Source organism: Delphinapterus leucas, chromosome 15 (genome assembly GCF_059928025.1).
Source record: "Delphinapterus leucas isolate spDelLeu-1000000601 "Yukka" chromosome 15, BTC_Dleu_Yukka2, whole genome shotgun sequence".
In the NCBI taxonomy this organism is placed as follows: Eukaryota; Metazoa; Chordata; class Mammalia; order Artiodactyla; family Monodontidae; genus Delphinapterus; species Delphinapterus leucas.
The window spans coordinates 7730205-7748471 of NC_143143.1; the positions used below are offsets into that span (position 1 = coordinate 7730205).

An 18267-nucleotide genomic window follows, 5' to 3' on the forward strand; every position below is an offset into this window, starting at 1 on the left:
ATGGCGGGCTTGGAGGGCAGGAGGCCCTGGGCATCCTTGGCCATTGGACGGGGGTCTTAGCTTCTCTGAGCCTCAGCTCCCTCATCTGCAGGATGGGAATACTATATGCACAATCTTTTTCATTTTAGCCGTTCTGGGAGATGTGTACCTTATCGACGTTTTAATTTGCGTTTTCCTTATGAGGAATGACGTCGAGCACCTTGTCTTTCTTTGCCATCTGGATTTTTTTTTGTCACCTACCTGGGTTTTTGTAGATTTGGGGTTGTTGTTGTTCCGTGATTGATCTGCAGGATTTTTAAAAAGTGTATTTAGGAGATGAGGTCTTTGTCAAGATCTATTTTCAGTTATCACAGGGCTAAAGAGAGGTTTCAGAGAGATCAACCACATGAAGCCCCAGGCGCAGGGCCTGGCACCCAGGTGTTCAAAAATTGTCAGTTTCTCTCCAGCCTCAGGCACTGCCCATCACCTGCCTCTCAGAGTCCACCGCTTTGCTTCATCCCCGGGCCATCTAAAACGCCCCCTCGTCCTAGACCTTCACCATTTCCCTGGTGTCTGCCTCGGGGTCCATGACCTGCCCCATCCCTGAGCACTCTTTGAGCACCCATGTTCTCTGTGCCCACCCCCAGGAAACAGCCCAGAGCCAGGGACTAGACCCCTAGGGCAGGCAACGGGGAGAACACTGGGCCCAGAGTCCTCAGCCTCAGCCTCTGGGGTTTATTCTGCCACTTCCTGCCTGCATGTCCAAAGGCAAGTCGCTTTTCCTTTCTGGGCCTCAGCCTTCTCATCTGTAAAATGGGCTCTCCTGCCTGCCTGGCTCACCTCCCAGATGGTGGCAGGCGTGAACCTCAGAGCGGGGGGTCCAAGTGTTGTGGAGACTGTCAAGGGCTAAGTACCAGGTGGCTCAGGCCTACCAACCCCCAGCACTCGGTGACAGGGAGCTCACCCCCTCACTGGCAGGTTGCATAGAGACAGGCTCCATCCAGGAGGGCCTTTCTGGATGGTGGCCCAGGGAGTGTCCACGGCCCCTGGTCAGGTCTCCTCTGGGCCAGCTTGATCTATGGCCCCGTCTCCAAGTCTCCCAAACTGGACAGCAGGTTTCTGGGGCCCCCACTTCCCTTTCCATTTTATTTGGAGATGCTCAAGCTGGCCCAGGCCTCCTGCTTCTACAGCAGACTCCTATCTCTCGCAAACACTTTAAGCTTGGAGGTGGGGCAGGAAGGAGAAAAAACAGTAATTACAGAGCTGATGGGGGCACTTCCAGGAAGGGGCATTCCACTCAACGGAGGCCCATGTGGAAAGAGGGAGGCTGGACTGGGACGGCCATCCTAGCAGCCTGAGCCTTGTGGCCCCATCCTTGGCCCTTCCATCCCCCACCGTGGTGGCCAGGAAGCTTGCTCCCCAGGGGAGGTGTTTGGAGGCCTAGGACCATGTCCTTGGCAAATCCAACACCTTGATGGGCCCACTGTGGGAGGAAGGGAAAGGTGGGAGCTTTCGAGCTGGAAGTGGCTAGAGCTATAATGTAACCCCCTTTGCGGACCAGAAAACAAGGGGTCTCAGAGCAGATCACAAACAGATGGTGGCAGGCATTTCCTCCCACCCCCATCATTGTCCTGGGAGAGCCCGGATTCCCAAGTGGGTGGTAGGGTTAGGCTATGCAGGGGACCCCTGGAGGCCTACAAGAAGAGGAAAACTTCTCCCACCAAACTTGGAGGAAGGTGTGAGGTGGGATCGACAGATGAGGTCCCTCCACGGCTGCTTCCCCCTCCACTCACGGCCCCAGGGCTCAGGTAGCCTCAGCCCTCTCTCCTGGATCCGGGAACCAGGATGAAGTTCCCTTCCGTCTGAACATCCAGCTCCTCCCCAGTTGTCAGCCTTCTGGTGCCCCAGGGATGCAGGACCGTGGCAGTATGAGGATGGCTTTGTGGACCAACCACCTCCGGGTACACGTGGACCAGCAGGGGCCCACCTGCTCAGAGCAAGGACGTCCCCGGTGCCTGAGAACAATGAGGAGCTCACGGTTGCCAGGGGCTGGGGTCCCTTCCTTGCCTCACCTCTGACCCTTGCGCTGAGCCATCGATGAGGACACTGAGGCACCAGCGCTGGGCGGCTCACGCAGGCCCCACAGCTAGCGAGTGAGTAGTGGAGCCAGGACGAGAACCCAGGGCAACCGCAACTCCTGTGCTGGAGTCACTGTGACACACCCCTTGAGCCAAGGGTCTCAGCCCAACTACCAAGGGTAACTCTTACCCGCAGCCTTGCAAGGCAGCTATGCTATGTGTCTTAGCCTGTGGTGACAAGTAGGGGATGAGGACCTAGACTGCCTGGGTTCAAATCCCAGCTCTGCCACTTACTGTGCAGCCTAGGGCCAGTGTCTTACCCTCTCTGGTCTCAGTTTCCCCATCTGTAAAAGGGGATGGTAGTAGACTCTACTTCCCGTGGTTGTTGAGGAGTTCTACGTGTGAATGCATGTGAAGCACAGCGCCTGGTACACAGAGGGTGCTCTTAAGTGCCGCTGCCGCCTTTTACAGGAATCTGGAGGTAAACGAGCTTTGCCTTGTCTTCCAGCCAGAAATTGAACTGAGGCGGCCAGGACTCACATGCCAACTTGTCTGCGCTCAAATTGCACTTTTAACCTTGCACCCATGGCCGCTTCGAAGATGCAGGCCCGGAAAGGCCTTGGGGAAGCCGGAGCCGGGCGAGGCTTCTCATCCGTCAATAGATGGCGCTGTGCGGCCATAAGGGCCACCCTCGCAGCCAGAGTGAGAGCTCACGCACCAGGCCTTGCAGACTGAGGCCACCACCTAGGGCCAGGCCCTACACCGGGTGCTGCCCTCAGACGGATGTACCACTCGCCCTGTTTCTCTGATGAGAAATACGAGGGCCCAGAGTGGTTAAACCATTGGCCTGAGGTCACACAGCCATAAGGCACTGAGGCTCTCCAACCCCAGATGCTCCAATTGAGATCTTCAGCCCTGTCCTCCTGCCAGCCACTCCACCCTCCAAGGGGCCTCTGGAGCTTGATGGGAACCAGGCACCCCCTCTCCACCCCCACCATGGCTGGACAATTCCAGTGAAGCTGAAGCCGCCAGCCTTGAAGTCGGAGCTAAGCCCCCGATTAGGGTGGCTCCAGGCCGGCCTGTCCCTCCCGGCCCCGTCGCCAGGCCCACGCCATGGGCTTCCCCAGCCCAGTCCAGCATCCTTGTGGTACCAAGAAGTCTGGGGCCCAGGGACGGAGGGACCTGCTCAGCAAGACACAGCCCATCTCCTGGATGCCCTCTTCCTGGTCACTAAGGAGCCCCAGGTCCCCCACGATCCGCTACAGGCCCCAAATCCCATCTCACAGTCCCCCATCATCACCCAAGAGGCTGCATGCTAACATGCCCCCAGCTCTGTCCCACTGACACACACGCATTAGAACCCATCACCCCAATAACAGGTCTTGGACAGGAATGTGATCCTGACCATGTTCAGGGGTGTGAACGGAAAGACGGAAGGAATGTGGTAGGTCTGGAGCTGGGAAGGGGGAGCTCCCTCTGGGCCTCGGCTTCCTCATCTGTTCACCGAGAGTTCTTCTGGCTCAGCCTGCCCTGGGCTCTGTGATTCTGGTTGGACCACAGTGAAGCCACGTGGGTATGGGGAGAGGGATACCCCACTGTGCACCAGGCAACGAGCTAGCTGCTTTATGCACCCCTATCTTTCTGCTCTGAGGAGCAATTCAGGTTCTAAAAGCCAGCCAGCCCCATCCCTGCTGCGTGTTCACCATCTCCGGCTTGCATACCTCCAGTCACGGGTAGTTCACTCCCTACTGAGGAGCCTGTCCCCAGGATGGCTCAGAAAGCCAGAGAGGTCCAAAGGCTGGGTCCCTGTACTCCAGACACCTGCCCGGCTCTGCCTTGTGAGACACCTGAGCCAGCTCCACGCTCTGCCCCAGGACAAGGATTTGAAAATAGGTTTTACCGGACTTCCCTGGTGGTGCAGTGGTTAAGAATCCACCTGCCAATGCAGGGGACACGAGTTCGAGCCCTGGTCCGGGAAGATCCCACATGCCGCCAAGCAACTAAGCCCTTGCGCCACAACTACTAAGCCTGTGCTCTAGAGCCCGCGAGCCACAACTATTGAGCCCACGTGCCACAACTACTGAAGCCCTCGCACCTAGAGCCCATGCTCGGCAACAAGAGAAGCCACCGCAATGAGAAGCCCACACAGAGCAACGAAGAGTAGCCCCCTGCTCGCCGCAACTAGAGAAAGCCCATGCACAGCAACGAAGACCAAACACAGCCCAAAATAAATAAATACATAAATTTTAAAGAAAATAGGTTTTACCCACCCTGCATGCGCAGCCTCACAGGACACTCCCCAACCTCCCTCATCCCTGATCCTGGCCTCCCCACCTTCAGCTTCCCTTCACCTTTGTCAAGTGAGACTTGAGGGCTGGATGTGTGAGACAGACAGGAAGAGGTGAATAGACACAGATTCTGGGGGGTCCCGGGAGGCCCAGATGAACCCTCAGCCAGACTGAAATCTTGGCCCAGCCCAGGGCTCAGCTCACAGACGGAATGGAGTAGTTTTCCTACCAAACAGACTCTATGGCTATTGGGGCGTCCCCTCGGAAGCTCACCGCTTGCCTTCCCCACCCCCAGGCCTGAAATTGCACCGGGATGTTTCATTACTGCTTTGAGGTCTAGCGCCCCCGTTCCTGGCTGAGGACACCGTTGGCTCCCCCCAGCCCCCCACCCCTGCCACTTCCTGGCTGTGAAGAGGTGCAGAGTCACCCCCAGGGTTGCCACGGAGACAGAGTGATGGTAGAGCCGCATCAGGCAGGGTCTCTCCAGCAGCCACGAGGTCCTGGAGGGGCCCCACCCGCCCGCGGTTAGCAGAGCCTCCCGGAGAGATTCCCCGCCCAGCCGGCTCTAAGCCCCGGGTCCACCCTGGAAAGACCTTCAAAGGACTTGGCCATTCTTGAGTGAGCGCCAGGAGGGAATCTGCTCTCAGAATCAATTTAGGCAGCCACACGGGTGGAAGGAATTTGCCATTTCTCTTAACAGTGACCCCTCGTGATTTATACGGGGGCCACTGTCCGAAGGCCCCAGTTAACGGATCACAGTGGAAAATGAAAGGCCCAGACCCAGGCGTCTCACTGGGTTAATTACCCTCAATAAGACCCAGCTGGCTGGGGGAGCTGGCGGGACCAGGGCAGGGCAGGATCCCTGCACGCAACTCCCTGGGGACACGGAGACCTGCCATGGCCACGCCTGGGCTTGCTGCCCATCACCCTCCAGGGCGCGCTGGAGCCACCAAGCGTTCCGGGAGAGCCAACCCGGCCAGCTTACGGGACAGGTCACCTCTGGGGATGGCCACGGCCTCAGGGTTTGCTGCTGCTGGGGAGCTGGAAAGGGTACCATTCTGCCTATGCGGAGACTAAGGCCCAGACAGATAGGCAGGTCCCAGGGAGCCTCGGGCGTGGCTTTGGCCTGGGTGCAGGCCCAGACCTCAGTGCTGGCCACGGAAGCCACCTCCAGAGGCCTCATGCACCTCAAGATCAGCTTTCTGGGCCGCCTGGAGTTGGTTAAATGTTTCCCAAGAGTCTGTTTTGTGCCAGGTCCAGTGAGGGTTGCTAGGGGTAGAGTGATGGGCAAAATCCAACCTGATCCCAGGCTTGCAGCTCTTTGGGGAAGGCCAACGTCATGTACATCTCCCCAGCAAAAGTACTTAGTGCCATGAAAGTACACAGAAGGGGATATGACCTACTGCAGGCACCAGGGACAGGGCATGTGACGTGGAGCTGAGAGCAGAAAGCTGAGTAGGGGTAATTGGGCACTTATCCAATGAGAGAGTATCCTAGGCAACAGGAGCAGCATACGCAAAGGCCCTGTGGCAGGAGGGAATGTAGGGCACTCAAGGAACTGAATGAGGCTGTGCAGGGAAGCACCATAAAGATGGTGGTAAAGGGGCAGGTGGGCAGGTGGGGGAGGCCACAAGTAGTTCTTGTACCTTTAAAAAGGTGATTCCAGATATGATGACTCAGGAGGGGGGAGTCAATATCTCTCTGGCTTTCAGGAGCCTCAGCCCCCACCCCTGGAAGGGGCAGCTCTGTGGACCACCCCAGCTGCCTGGACCAGAGGAGGACCCAGAGGAACCCACCTAGGGGTCGTGGAGTGCCAACCCAGGTGTCCCTCGGGAACTAGACATAGAGTCATGGAGACTGAAGGAAGCTGGTGGTAGGCCCAGGTCAGGGGCAGCCAAGACCGCCAATGAGCCCCAGCTGGAGGGGGAGGGGGTCCCGAGCAAGCAATGCTGTGAAAAACGCCAAGAGAAGCAGAGGCCAGCGTCTTGGAGCCACCAATAGCCTCACGAATGGTCCCCCACTCCCCTCCCGACTTCTTTGCCCTAGGCCACTGGTGCCTCCTGTCCCTGTGGGTCCCCCACCCAGAGCCCAGGTGGGTGTGATAGGCGCTACTGATTGCGTCTGGGCCCTGGAACAGAGTGGGTGTAAGTGGACAGCTGTCTGAAGGGCGGAGGAATGAATGAGCAAAGGAAGGGCTCCCAGTCTCCCCTCCTGAGCTGCATGGAGCCCCTCCGGCCTTCCCCACTGGCCACCCCGTGTCCTCGTGGAGCCAGGCCGATGCAGGGCCAGCAGGCCTGGTGTCACGGAGTAGGGCAGCCCGGAGCTGCCGGACGGGAGAGCAGGTAGCCACAGCTCCCACTCCCTCCAAAAGCTTGACTCTGGCCTGGTTCCTGGAGACACAAACAGGTCTGACGAGTTCCTCGGCAGCTGAGTCCTTGACTTCCAGGAAAGCTAAACTCTTCGAGAGCAGAGAGAGCAAGGCCTGGGAGGAGGGAGGGGTCTTTTGGAATATTCCTCTGCCTCTGCCTCGGGCCTTCCCCAGCCCTGCTCTGCAGATCCTGCCCCTCGTGTCCTGAGCCTGGGAGCCCCAGGTTGATGGGGACGCCTCTCTCCCCACCTCCCCCAGAGGGAACATGGAGTGCAGGAGGGCAAGGGACAAGGAAAGGGACCTCCTCACTGTGACCCCAAATTCAGTCCCCTCCCCCATGTCCTAGTGCAGGGTGTAGCAGTGTGGGGTAGAGCTTATGGGCACAGGCTCAGAGCCATGCTGCCTGGGTTCCACTCCCAGCTCTGCCATTGACCTCGTCACCTACCTTGTTTCTGTTTTCTGTTTTGGTTATCTTTCCCTTATTGATGTATAGGATTTTTTTTTAAACCCTTGCTTCCATGGACCTTACATCCTTTTTTTTTTTTTTAATTTATTTATTATTTATTTTTGCTTCGTTGCTGCACGCAGGCTTTCTCTAGTTTTGGCGAGCCTGGGCTACTCTTCGTTGTGGTGCACAGGCTTCTCATTGTGGTGGCTTCTCTTGTTGCGGACCACGGGCTCTAGGCGTGCGGGCTTCAGTACTTGTGGCACACGGGCTCAGTAGTTGTGGCTTGTGGGCTCTAGAGCGCAGGCTTAGTAGTTGAGGCGGACGGGCTTAGTTGCTCCGCGGCATGTGGGATCTTGCCAGACCAGGGTTAGAACCTGTGTCCCCTGCACTGGCAGGCGGATTCTTAACCACTTCACCGCCAGGGAAGTCCTGATGTGTAGGATTTTTTTAAAAGTATATTCGGAATTTAAGATCTTTGTCAATATCTATTGTTGCCAATATCTTCTCCAGCCTGGGCTTGCCTTTTCACGCCCTTCATGGTATCTTTTGCTGAGTGGAAGTTTTCAATTTGAAGTCCAGTTTCTGCCCTTTTATTATATGGTTGGCGCTATGCGTGCCCTGTTCAAGAAATCTTTGCCTCTTCCATAAACATCCCTTGAATCCACCCCCCCACCCCCTCCCCCCACCACCTTCTTTGCCTCTGTCTGGCCTCTAGCTGCCAGGTCTCTCCTGGCCCTCTCCCACCTCCTCCCCACTGTGTCCCCACCCCAGTTCTTGTCTCACTGCATGATATTTCCGCCCGGGGACAGGGCTGGCTCATGTCCATGTCGCTGGGACTGGCACCAGGGCTGGCACGTACTAGGTGCTCAATAAAGCTTCATAAATGAAGACAGTGTCCTGTGCCCCAGCTGGGGATCAATTAGTTCTAAACACCAGCTCATCAGGAACATTTGAGCAAAGCCAGGAAGTGAAAAACTTTGGAAAAACCAACAACATAGGAATGTTTAGCTTTCTTCCCAACCGGAGCATTAATCACAAAACCTCAGACCTTGTTACATTATTTATTCTTACTTTGCCCCTGACCCACAGGCCAGAGAGCCTTTTCCTTACACACACACGTTGGCTGCAGGGGCTCCTCAACGGCCGCCCCTCTCCCCCACCCCCAGCCCCATGTTCGCTGCCTCTGAATGTGTGTATGGGGTGGGGGTGGGCGTCGGCGGTCACCTTTTAGTCCTTCTCTTCGCCATGCGTGATGACGTAACACAGGTTCCTATAGTCCAGGTTGCCACACACATCTGGCGGGAAGGCAGCAAACATCTGCTTGATCTGGGGAAAGAGCCGGGAGTCAGCCTCAGCCAGGGCGGGGGGGGGGGCCAGAGCTGGGGGCCACCCAAGGGCATTAGGCAGAATGTCGCTCCCCTCTTTGGAGAGGGAGGCATCAGGGTGGAGGCCACAGAGGCCAGGCCAGCAGGCCAGGATCCCACCACCCTTGTTCCCATCCTAGGAGTCAAGGGGGCATCATCTCAGCAGATCACTAAAGAAAGAGCGCTTCCCAGGACAGATGCTCGTCAGTGCTGAGCAAGGACCTGAAAAGCCGGCGCTCACCTCGTCCTCACTGAAGCGGTCTGCCTGCGTCATGAGCTTCTCTTTGATGCTGTTCAAGGGAGAGAAAGGGTCACATTCAGGGTAAGGGCCACTCTGGATGTGGACACGCAGACCCTGGGGCTGATGGCCCAGGAGGACCCCAACCAGGGCTGGCCCTACAGCCCCCAGATGTCTGTGTGGCCTCGGGCGGCCACTTCAGCTCTCAGCCTCCGTTGTAACGTGGACTCCCCTCTTCACATCAGGTGGGGACCCAATGAAATGGCCTTGGGACCCCGACATGACTGTGGGGGCCACTCTGATGTCCCATCGTGCACTGATAATCAGCCTCTAGGTCACTGAGGGGAGCCTCTTTGCCCTGGTTCTAGACGCACCGCCTCTTCAGCTTATGAGTTTTGTGGACATCTGTAAGGTGTTTCGGAGCATGCAAGGTGCTTGCACTCAGCCAAAGGGCAGGAAGGCTACCCAGGTCCGCGTCCTCCTGCGCCTGCCCAGGTCTCCTTTGCTCCTCGCAGCCCTGGGAAGTGAGTACTATTATCCCCCTTTTACAGAGAGGGAAACTGAGGCTCGGGAGGGGTACTGATGTGCAGCGGCAGGGTGGGGCCTGTCCCCCTGCGTGGTCCAGAGGAGCAGCTGCCCACAGCGGCCAGAGCTGGCCGGGGCCTGGAGGGATGGCCAGAGGTGGGGCATTTGAGGCTGTGGGGGAGGGATTGGTGCCCCCGGGAGCTCTCAGGGGGTGCAGAGGGCAGGAGTGGGACCAGAGGGCTGAACAGGGCCCTAAGTACCCGTGTGCCCTGTGGCGCCGGCAGCCGCCGCCCTGCTCCAGACCAACGCACATTTTCCACTATTTATGTTACTACAGGACAGTCACAGTTTCCAACCCTCCACGCTGGGGATTTTTCACAGACTCTCTTTCAACCAGAGCCTCCTCTGTGGCCGGCCTGGCAGGCAGCCATGTCTTTCAGATCCCATAGCCTGGGGATGGCGCCTGCGGTTCCCAAACTTGGTCTCCAAAGGGTTCCTCCCAGCCCTGACTTTGCTCTAGTGGGAGGGAAGGTAGGTGGCAGTAGAGGGGTGGGTTCGGGTCACCCCGGGGGGTTCCCCCAGTGCCTCCCTAGGTCTCCAAGATGGGGGTGGGAACCCAGACTCTGAGGGAGGGCTGAAGGAGAGGGCTGCAGCCTGAAGAAACCCTCGGGAACCTCAGGAACCCCTGCCCGACCCCTGAGGAGAGTGTGACTCAAAACTCTGGGGGGTGAGGGGCTGTAAGAATGTCTGAGAGACAAGATAGACCCTCGCCACTTCCTCCCTGCCCCCCCCCCGCCCTCTCCCACCCCACCTCCATCACGTGCTATGCTAATGTTGAATAGAAAGCAAAATTAGCCTCCAGCCGAGGCCTCAAGCATCCCAGTAATTGGTCGCGAAGCCTGTGACTAAGGAAGAAATCTTGCCTGCCCAGGGTCACCCACAGGCCCAGGGAGGCCTTGGAGGCCCTGAAGGGACAGCTCAGGGGTTGGCTCAGAACACTCAGTGTCTCAGCCCCTGGACAGGCTGCCTCGCCCAGCCCGCCCCGGCCCGAAGTCTTGGCCGTCTGCCCTGTGCTCTCCCTGGGCTGAGGCTCCCAGGCATAGCAGGTATTAGCGCTCCCTCCTTCAGTGATGCCAGCCCAGTGGAGGCCGGACAGCTGCCCACGGCCACCGCACTCTCTCTGCGGCCCCAGCTGAGCTGGTTCCTTCCCATGGCTATGCCTCCATCCCCACATCCACTTGGGCCCTGGCTAACATCTGGCTCAGTCCTCTTCCCAACACCCTGGATCCCATTGGTGCTGGCCTCTTGTATTTCACTCACCCATCCACTCGCCTCCATCCCGATGGCCAAGAGCCTTGTGGCGGCTGCAAGCCTCTCTTCTCTTCCTCCAGGCTGGCCTCCATGTTGCCCCTGCCTCACTGCTGCTTAGGCTCTCCCATGCCCCCAGGGCAGACCCAAGGTCCAGGGCCCACACAGGCCCTGCCTTCCTCTGTGTGCTCCAGCCAGGGGGATCCTTAGTCATCCTTCAGGGCCCACCTCTACCCCCACCCGTTCCTCCCTCGCTACTGGGAAGCCCTCGCCTGGGGATCCCATGTTCCCCATACACATCCACACAGATGGGGACACCGAGGCCCAGAGAGGGGAAGGGACATCTAGTAATGGCTGAACTGGGCAGGGCAGCGGCCTCCTGGCTCCTGGCTGGAAGCTGCCTGAGATGCCTGAGTTCCAGGCAGGACAGGAGACTGGGCTGCGACCCACCCTGACCCGACCCCAGTCCATCTATCACCTGAGACTTTGGGGAGAGAAAAACCAAAACAGAAGGCCGAGGAGACTTACAAATCAGCCTTGACGAGACCTTTCCCTTCAGTGTCGAACACATTGAAGGCGTGGAGAATGGTCTCCTCCGGGTCCGTACCTAGAAGCAGTACACACAGGCAGGGGGAGCATCAGGATGAAGAGGCCAGGCAGCAGCTGGGGCTGGGGCAGGTCCCATGGCCCCTACAGAAGCCAAGGGCTCAGGGAGCTTCCTCCCCAGCTTCTAGTCCACAGTGAGGCCAGAGAAGCGATGTTTCAGAGAAACAAGGAACAGTATAATAGCCAAGGGCTCTGCATATAGTAAAAATCAGCCTGCACTGATGCACCTGGAAAGGCCTACTAGGCATTTACTATGTGCTTAACCCTCCTGCCCATTGGTCCCATTTTACAGATGAACAAACTGAGGCTCAGAGAGGTTAAGTGACTTGTCCAAGTTCTCACAACTGATGCTATGTGATTTGATGATGGATGGAGGAGAAACAGCTTCTACTTGGGGGCTGGAGGTGGGGGCTCTGGCAGCGGCATTGGAGGAGTCTGAGAGGTTGTCCAGGCCAGAGGCGGGGCAGGTGGGTCCACAGGTTTGTGGGAATGAGGGTGGGGGGACAGGAGAGGCAGAGCATATCCAGAGCAGTTCTGGTTTTATCACTTTTATGGTGTGGGCTTTGGGGAAAGATGTCATTAGAAGAAATGGTTCTACTAACACAATGGGATTAAATACCCAGCCCCCTGGTGGTACAGATGGGGAAACTGAAGCCCAGAGAGAGGAAGGGTCTCACCCAAGGTCTCAGGGGCTGTGTGAATGACAGCAGGTGGCCTGGTGACCCTTACCTGGTGCTCTTCTCCCCGTCACACTGACCTCCCTTCTCACTATGGAACCACGGGATGTCCCCTTCCTTCTTAAGGCTCAGCTGTGTCATTGGTGAAATGGAGACAAGGGCGGGGTTTGCTGCCCGCCTCCCAGGATCAGTTAAGATAAAGGGTCATTAATGGGCAAGGTCTTGACCAACATTATTACGGCCGCAGACACATCTGAGCGCTCTGTGCCAAGTCCATCCTGCAGCTTCGGCACTGTACCCCATGGGACTCCAGCACACCCCTTGTGGTAGGTCCTGATGTGCCAGTTTGTCAAAGAGGAAACTCAGGCTCAGAGAGGCTCTGTTACTTGCCTGAGGTCTCCAGCTATAAGGGGAGGAAGGGTTTGAAGCCAACTCCTTGAACCTCCAGAGCCCCCTTCTTGTTCTGCCAGGCTGTGCTCCTGTTACTCAGGGCCAGCTGTGTCCCCCACATCAGACTGGGTCAGCGTCATCTGTGTCTCCCCCATCAGACTGGGTCAGGGCCAGCTGTGTCTCCTCCATCAAACCGGATCAGGGTCATCTGTGTCTCCCCCATCAGAGTGGGTCAGGGCCAGCTGTGTCTCCCCCATCAGACTGGGTCAGGGCCAGCTGTGTCCCCACCATCAGGATAATCCAGGACAGAATGATATCTGAGTGACTCAACATTTCTGAGACTGGCCCTGAGTGACTGGGCCGGGCTCAGTGCTGACCTTGCCAGCCTGGGAGCTCCTAGAGGCAGAGCCGTGGGCTTCCTCTAGGTAGGGTGGCAGGGAGCCAGTGTGCCCAGGCCAGAGGCTCCATCCAGGGCCCGTCACAGCCTGGCCTTGCAGGAGGAGAAGGGGTGGCCACGGGATTATGGCTGGGGAGCTGCTGTGCAGTCTCTGCCTCCCAGGGTCTCTGGAGAGACCTCCGTGCCGGGGCAGCCTGGCTCCAGCCTGCTTTCCTCAGGACTGGCTGCATGTGGACCAGCTGCCCTGGGTTCAGGCCCCATGGCTGGACATTTACCACACCCGGTCCTCCCTTCTCTCCTCTGCTCTGCAGACTGCAAACCTCATCAAATGGGCTGCAGAGAGACTGCTTCCCCTCACTGCTGTTGGGAACCTCATGACAGTGTCCTTGTCCCAATTAGAGGGACGAGGTGGTGCCTGCCCAGCCCCCCGGCTCCTGTCCCCACCCCAGGCTCAGCCAAGTTCACATGACAGGCTCAGCTGGAGCTCCAGCCCTGGAGCCGCTGCGAAAATGAGAAAAAGCTGCAGCCCTGGGTCGGAGCTCTTAGCTCAGCTGCAGACGGACACGAGCTCCAGGACTTGCTTTAAAGCCATGGCTGGAGTCACGCATGTCTTTGCCCGTGAGTGTACCCCTGCCCCGCCCCCTGGACTTCTGCGCTCTTCAAGGAGGTGGCCATGGTCTCAGGAATAACCCTTAACAGCTTCCCAGAGGGGGGCCTGAGGGCACTGTTCTGTCAGCTGGACAACACCAGGCTGTCGTGGGTTTAGTGGTGGCCCCCAAAAGATATACCCAGGTCCTCATCCCCAGGACCTGGAAATGTCACTTGGCAAAAGGGCCTCTGTAGATGTAAGGAAAGGCTCTTGAGATGGACTGATCACCCTGGCTTATCCGGGTGGGCCCTAAATCCAATAACAAGTGTCCTTACAAAAGTGAGGCAGAGGGAGACAGAAGAGGAGGGGGCAGTATGACCATAGAGGCAGAGACGGGAGCGAAGCAGCCACCAGAAGCTAGAAAAGGTCAAGAACGGGTTCTCCCCTGGAGCCTCGCAGGGAGCCCGACCTGCCAGATTTCAGGTTTCTGGATTCCAGAACTGAGAGAATACACTGCTGGGGTTTTTTTGTTTTGTTTTGTTTTTTTTGCGGTACGCGGGCCTCTCACTGCTGTGGCCTCTCCCGTTGCGCAGCACAGGCTCCAGACGCGCAGGCTCAGCGGCCATGGCTCATGGGCCCAGCCGCTCCGCGGCATGTGGGATCTTCCCGGACCGGGGCACGAACCCGTGTGCCCTGCATCGGCAGGCGGACTCTCAACCACTGCGCCACCAGGGAAGCCCCATTGCTGGTTTTTTGAGCCATCAAGTTCGTGGTCATCTGTTACAGCAGCCTCGGGAAACTAACACAACCCCCATTTTACAGACAGAAAAACTGAGGTGCAAAGAGCCGATAAGCCTCGCCCAAGGTCACCCTGGGGGTCAGTGTGAGACCAGGTCTTAAGCCCAGTTGTAGCCGAAGCGCCAGGGGAGGGTATCAGGCAGGGGCTGCCTGAGCATGGGATGACAATGAGCCCCACCCCGCAAGGGCAGCCGCAGCCCAGGCTGGCCCTTCCTTCTGACCACAGAACCCCAGCCCGGCCTGATGCTGCATCTCAGGGGAGTGCAGTGGTTAGAGCCAGAGTCGGGGTTACAGTTCCATCCCTGCCACTTCGATGCTGGGACACCTGGAGCAGGTGTGGTGACCCGTCTGAGCCTGGGTCTCCTCACTCACGAATGAGGCCCCTGATCCTTTCCCTGGAGGAGAAGCCCATCCTGTACTGGGGTTGGCCACAGAAGCTTCCAGAACGCCCCTCCCCCATACCACCTTCTCCTGTCAGCAGCGGGTGGTAAGGCAGAACAGGCAAGATGAGCCCAGGGCTAGGAAGGTGGGGCTGGGGCTGGGGCACCATCCTGACGGTGGGCAAAGGGCTTTCTCGCAAACTGTCCCGCTGGGCGCCACACAGCCCTGCAAACTGGGGGTCATTACATTCACCCCACTCTGTGATATAGAGGTGGAAACTGAGGCAGGGTCTTGTGTGTGTGCCCCGGGGGCTGGTGTCTGGGGCTGCATCATGTTCCTAGCTGTGGCGTGCATCGGTGCAGGGTACGTCAGCACACAGGCCCTGCCTACCCACACCCACTCGCCCATCCCCTCCCCAGGGCCCCCTGGGCCCTCACTCACCCTTCAGCTTCTCCCCAAACATGGTCAGGAAGACGGTGAAGTTGATGGGCCCGGGGGCCTCCTTCACCATGGCCTCCAGCTCCTCGTTCTTTACATTGATGCGGCCTAGGGGAGACACCCAGGAGTACAAGGAGGGTCAGAGGGGACCCTGCCTGCAGGCAGCCCCAGAGAGCAGAGCTTGGGACCACGGAGCATCCTGCAGAATCCCCCAGCCCTACCATCTCACCTGCCCCCTACTCAGCCCTAAGACCCTGCCCACCTGCTGGGGGACCTCGGGATGGAGGCACATTCAGCTGTGGTCAGCACTGGGCTGCCCCCAGCCTCACCACCCGCCTGCCACCACCTCAGCCTCCCTGGAAAGGAGAGCAAGTTGGTGGTTATCCCCATGTTACAGATGAGGAAACTGAGACCCAAAGAAGCTGAAGCTGAGGCACACAGGGGTGGAAGACCTGGGCCTCAGGGCTCAGGTGCCCCGGGAGGGATGCACTGGCTGCCTGGAGACGGGGACCCGGGTTCCTCACAGTCCCAGTGGACAAGCAGATCTCTGGGAGCTTAAGGCTCAGTCTGGAAGTGAGTTGGTTACGCCCCTGTCCCCCAACTCCAGTGCCCCCATCCAGGCTTCAGGCCCATCCCTGGGCCCTCAGAGAAGGCAAAAGCCTCGCTGGCAGCTGAAGACCGCCCAGTAACCCGAGTCCCACCCCTGGATATCTCCAGCCTCTTCCCCACCCACTGCGTCTCCCCCTGCTCTGCTGACCCCTCCCCCTCCCCCTCCCAGCCTTTGCACGGGCCACTACTGCCCCTCTTCCCCACCACCTGTGTCTCCCCCTGCTCTGCTGCCCCCCTCCCTCCCCTGGTCAGTCCTCCTCTAACACCCGGGATCTCCCCTGACCTGCCAGGCGGTGGCCGCCCCTCCTCGGCACCCCCAGAGAACACCAGCCCCTCACATCCCCTGTGCCAACCGCCCTGGCCTGCCCCCAGCTGCCGACTCTTTCTGGATGGCCAGGGCTCGGATTGCCCCCAATCCCCAAGCCTCCGGCTGCTGGTCACCCACCCAGGGCAGCAAAGGTGTCCCTCAGGTCCTCCTTGTCGATGAAGCCATCCCGGTTCTGGTCCATGATGGTGAAAGCCTGGCAGAGACACGGGCACTGAGCAGCCACCCGCCCACCTGCCCAAGCCCAGGCCCCTCCCCAGAGAGATCCCCCCTCCCTGCAAGGGGCTGTCCTCCCAACCACTGTTGCCTGGGCAACCTCAGTACAGGCCCTCTGGCCACCCGGTCACCCAGCTCAGCATGATACCAGCATGAGTGATGGTTAACCTGCCCTGGGCTCCTACTGTGTGCCAGCACGCGCTGGGGCTTCGTGCCCATCCCTCATATCATGCTCCCAGCAACCCCATTTTACGGAGAGTGAAACTGAGGCTCGGAGAGAGGAAGGGCTTGCCCTAGGTCACACAGCAAGCAAAGGCTCAGGGAGAGACGGGGTAGAGGCTGCCCAAGGACAGCTCGTCACCTCTCCAGAGTCTAAGCTATAGCATGGCAGCCTCTAAGGATAGTGATGTCATCACCCCCCAGGGACTGAGGGCTGAGCCGACACCTTGCCGGCTCCCTAAGGGCTTTCCGTGCATTCCTGTAACCCTCCCAATGGCCCTGGGGGCGGTTGACCAACCTCTTTAAACTCCTGGATCTGGGACTGATCGAACATGGAGAAGACGTTGGAGCTGGCTCCGCCTTCTGCTCTTTTCCGGGCTCTCCTGGGTGCCTGTGAGGTTCCAGGGGACGCCTTACAGAAGTCCCTTCCTGGGAAGGTCCCCCATTCACCCCACTCAACCCTCAGGGCTCATCTCCTGAATGACACTGCCCACCCCCATGGACCCCAGCAGACAGACCAGGCTTCTCAAGAAGCCTGGCAGAGAAGCAGGGCGTTTCCCTGCTTCTTCTTCCCAGCAAGAAGCCAACAGAGCGGCTACCCCGCGGAGCTACCTGCTGCTTCCCCGACAGGCCCCTGACTCCAGAATGCAGGAGGTCAGTGCCCAGGATGCGGAGCAGAGAGGGGCGTCTTTTCTAGCACCAGCCACCATGTGGGGGCCCTCCTCTCCTGCCACCCTCCCCGGTGTTCAGGGTAACACCCAGATCCCTTAGCCCTGAGAGGTCTGCTCCTTGTCCGTCTCCCAGAGCATCCTCCCCCGGCAACCTGGGTCCCCCCCACTTGCTTTGAGCTTCCTTCTCTCCCAACATTTGCTCCCACTACCTGGGACACCTTCCCTGCCTTCCATCGGGATGAATCCTCATCCTTCAGGCTTAATTCCCCCGCCTCCTCCTCTGAGAAGCCTTCCCTGGCTAACCCCTCCCAAGGCCAACTTAGAGCTCCCCCACCCCCTCTGTCCCTCCCCACCAGTCTTGGGCTTCCACACCCCGTAGCACGTAGCACACTGTCCTGCCATATCTCCCTGTGTCTGTCCCACCGCTGGGCTCCCCTCCCCCACCCAGGGCCTGGCTCCGATCTGGATTGGTTTGGAAATGGCTGCCCAGAGCTCAGGGCGTATCTCAGGGCAGCAGGCAGAGCAGGTGACCACCCACGTGGAGGGTCTCTGGCCAGACTTCCTGCCTCCGTGTGTTTCTTTCCAGATGTCATGGTGCCCGAGAGTCGTCCACTACTGGGCATTTGCTGAAAGCTCTCTGTTCCCAAACCCCTCCAAGGGACCTTTCTCTCAGCAGCCGTCACTAAGGTCCCCATGTGCAAGGAGGCCCAGACTTGGCTTGTGATGGGGGGGAAAGGACAGGCGGGACTTCACAAAGGAGGAGGTGGAAGGGGACCCTCCACAGACGTGGGCGTCCCCACACCCAGCTCGGGCCTCCATCTCAGCCCCTTCCACCCTCTGTGCCCAGCCCCGTCCACCCCACCCCAGAGCCCGGGCTTCCCTGGCACCCCCGCGCCCGCCCCCAGTGCCTCTGTGGTCTCCCCTCCCCCTGGCTCACTCCTGTCCGCTCGCCCAATGTCCCCATCCCCTCACTTGCCCCCAACTCCCCTGGGTTCCTGGGCTCACTTCAGGAGCCCCAGTGCCCGGCTGACTTATAATTAGCTTTTACTGGGTCCTTTGTCTCCACTAATCCTTTGAAAGGGGGCTGGCAGGGCGGCCAGGATGTTATGATGCTGTAAAACCCCTGTAATATTTATAAATCCCTTCAGACATCATAAAGAAAAGAACCTCCCTGTGGAATTCATCTCACATAATTACATATACATTTCCTTCTGGTTAATAAAAAGCAGTCACTTCCGTCTGTGGGATATGCTGCCCTTTCTCTCCTCAGACCTGCCCTCGGCCACGGCATCCCCCATCCCTGTCTCGCCCCAGGCTTTCAAGTCCATCTGGGGGAAACGTCACCCTACTGTGTG

General features: G+C 58.7%; 1 protein-coding gene across 1 annotated transcript; it reads right to left on the reverse strand.

The window, feature by feature from the left end:
- Window positions 1–7606: 7606 nt before the first annotated feature.
- On the reverse strand, window positions 7607–16737 carry MYL10 (myosin light chain 10). The gene is made up of 6 exons (XM_022588642.2): window positions 16540–16737; window positions 15927–16002; window positions 14876–14980; window positions 11125–11203; window positions 8767–8815; window positions 7607–8487 (listed from the first exon to the last, which is right to left on the reverse strand). Exons 1-6 carry the CDS (start codon window positions 16573–16575, stop codon window positions 8389–8391), a joined length of 444 nt encoding a protein of 147 aa, XP_022444350.1. The 5' UTR covers window positions 16576–16737; the 3' UTR covers window positions 7607–8388.
- Between the last annotated feature and the right edge of the window lie 1530 nt (window positions 16738–18267).

Bases quoted from the DNA above. Each gene is read 5' to 3' on its own strand.
- MYL10 (XM_022588642.2), bottom strand. From the start codon at position 16,575: ATGTTCGATCAGTCCCAGATCCAGGAGTTTAAAGAG. The intron at 16,003-16,539 runs GTTGGTCAACCG...TGTCTCTGCCAG, and splicing joins AGATCCAGGAGTTTAAAGAG to GCTTTCACCATCATGGACCA. The intron at 11,204-14,875 runs GTGAGTGAGGGC...TACTGCTTCTAG, and splicing joins GTTTGGGGAGAAGCTGAAGG to GTACGGACCCGGAGGAGACC.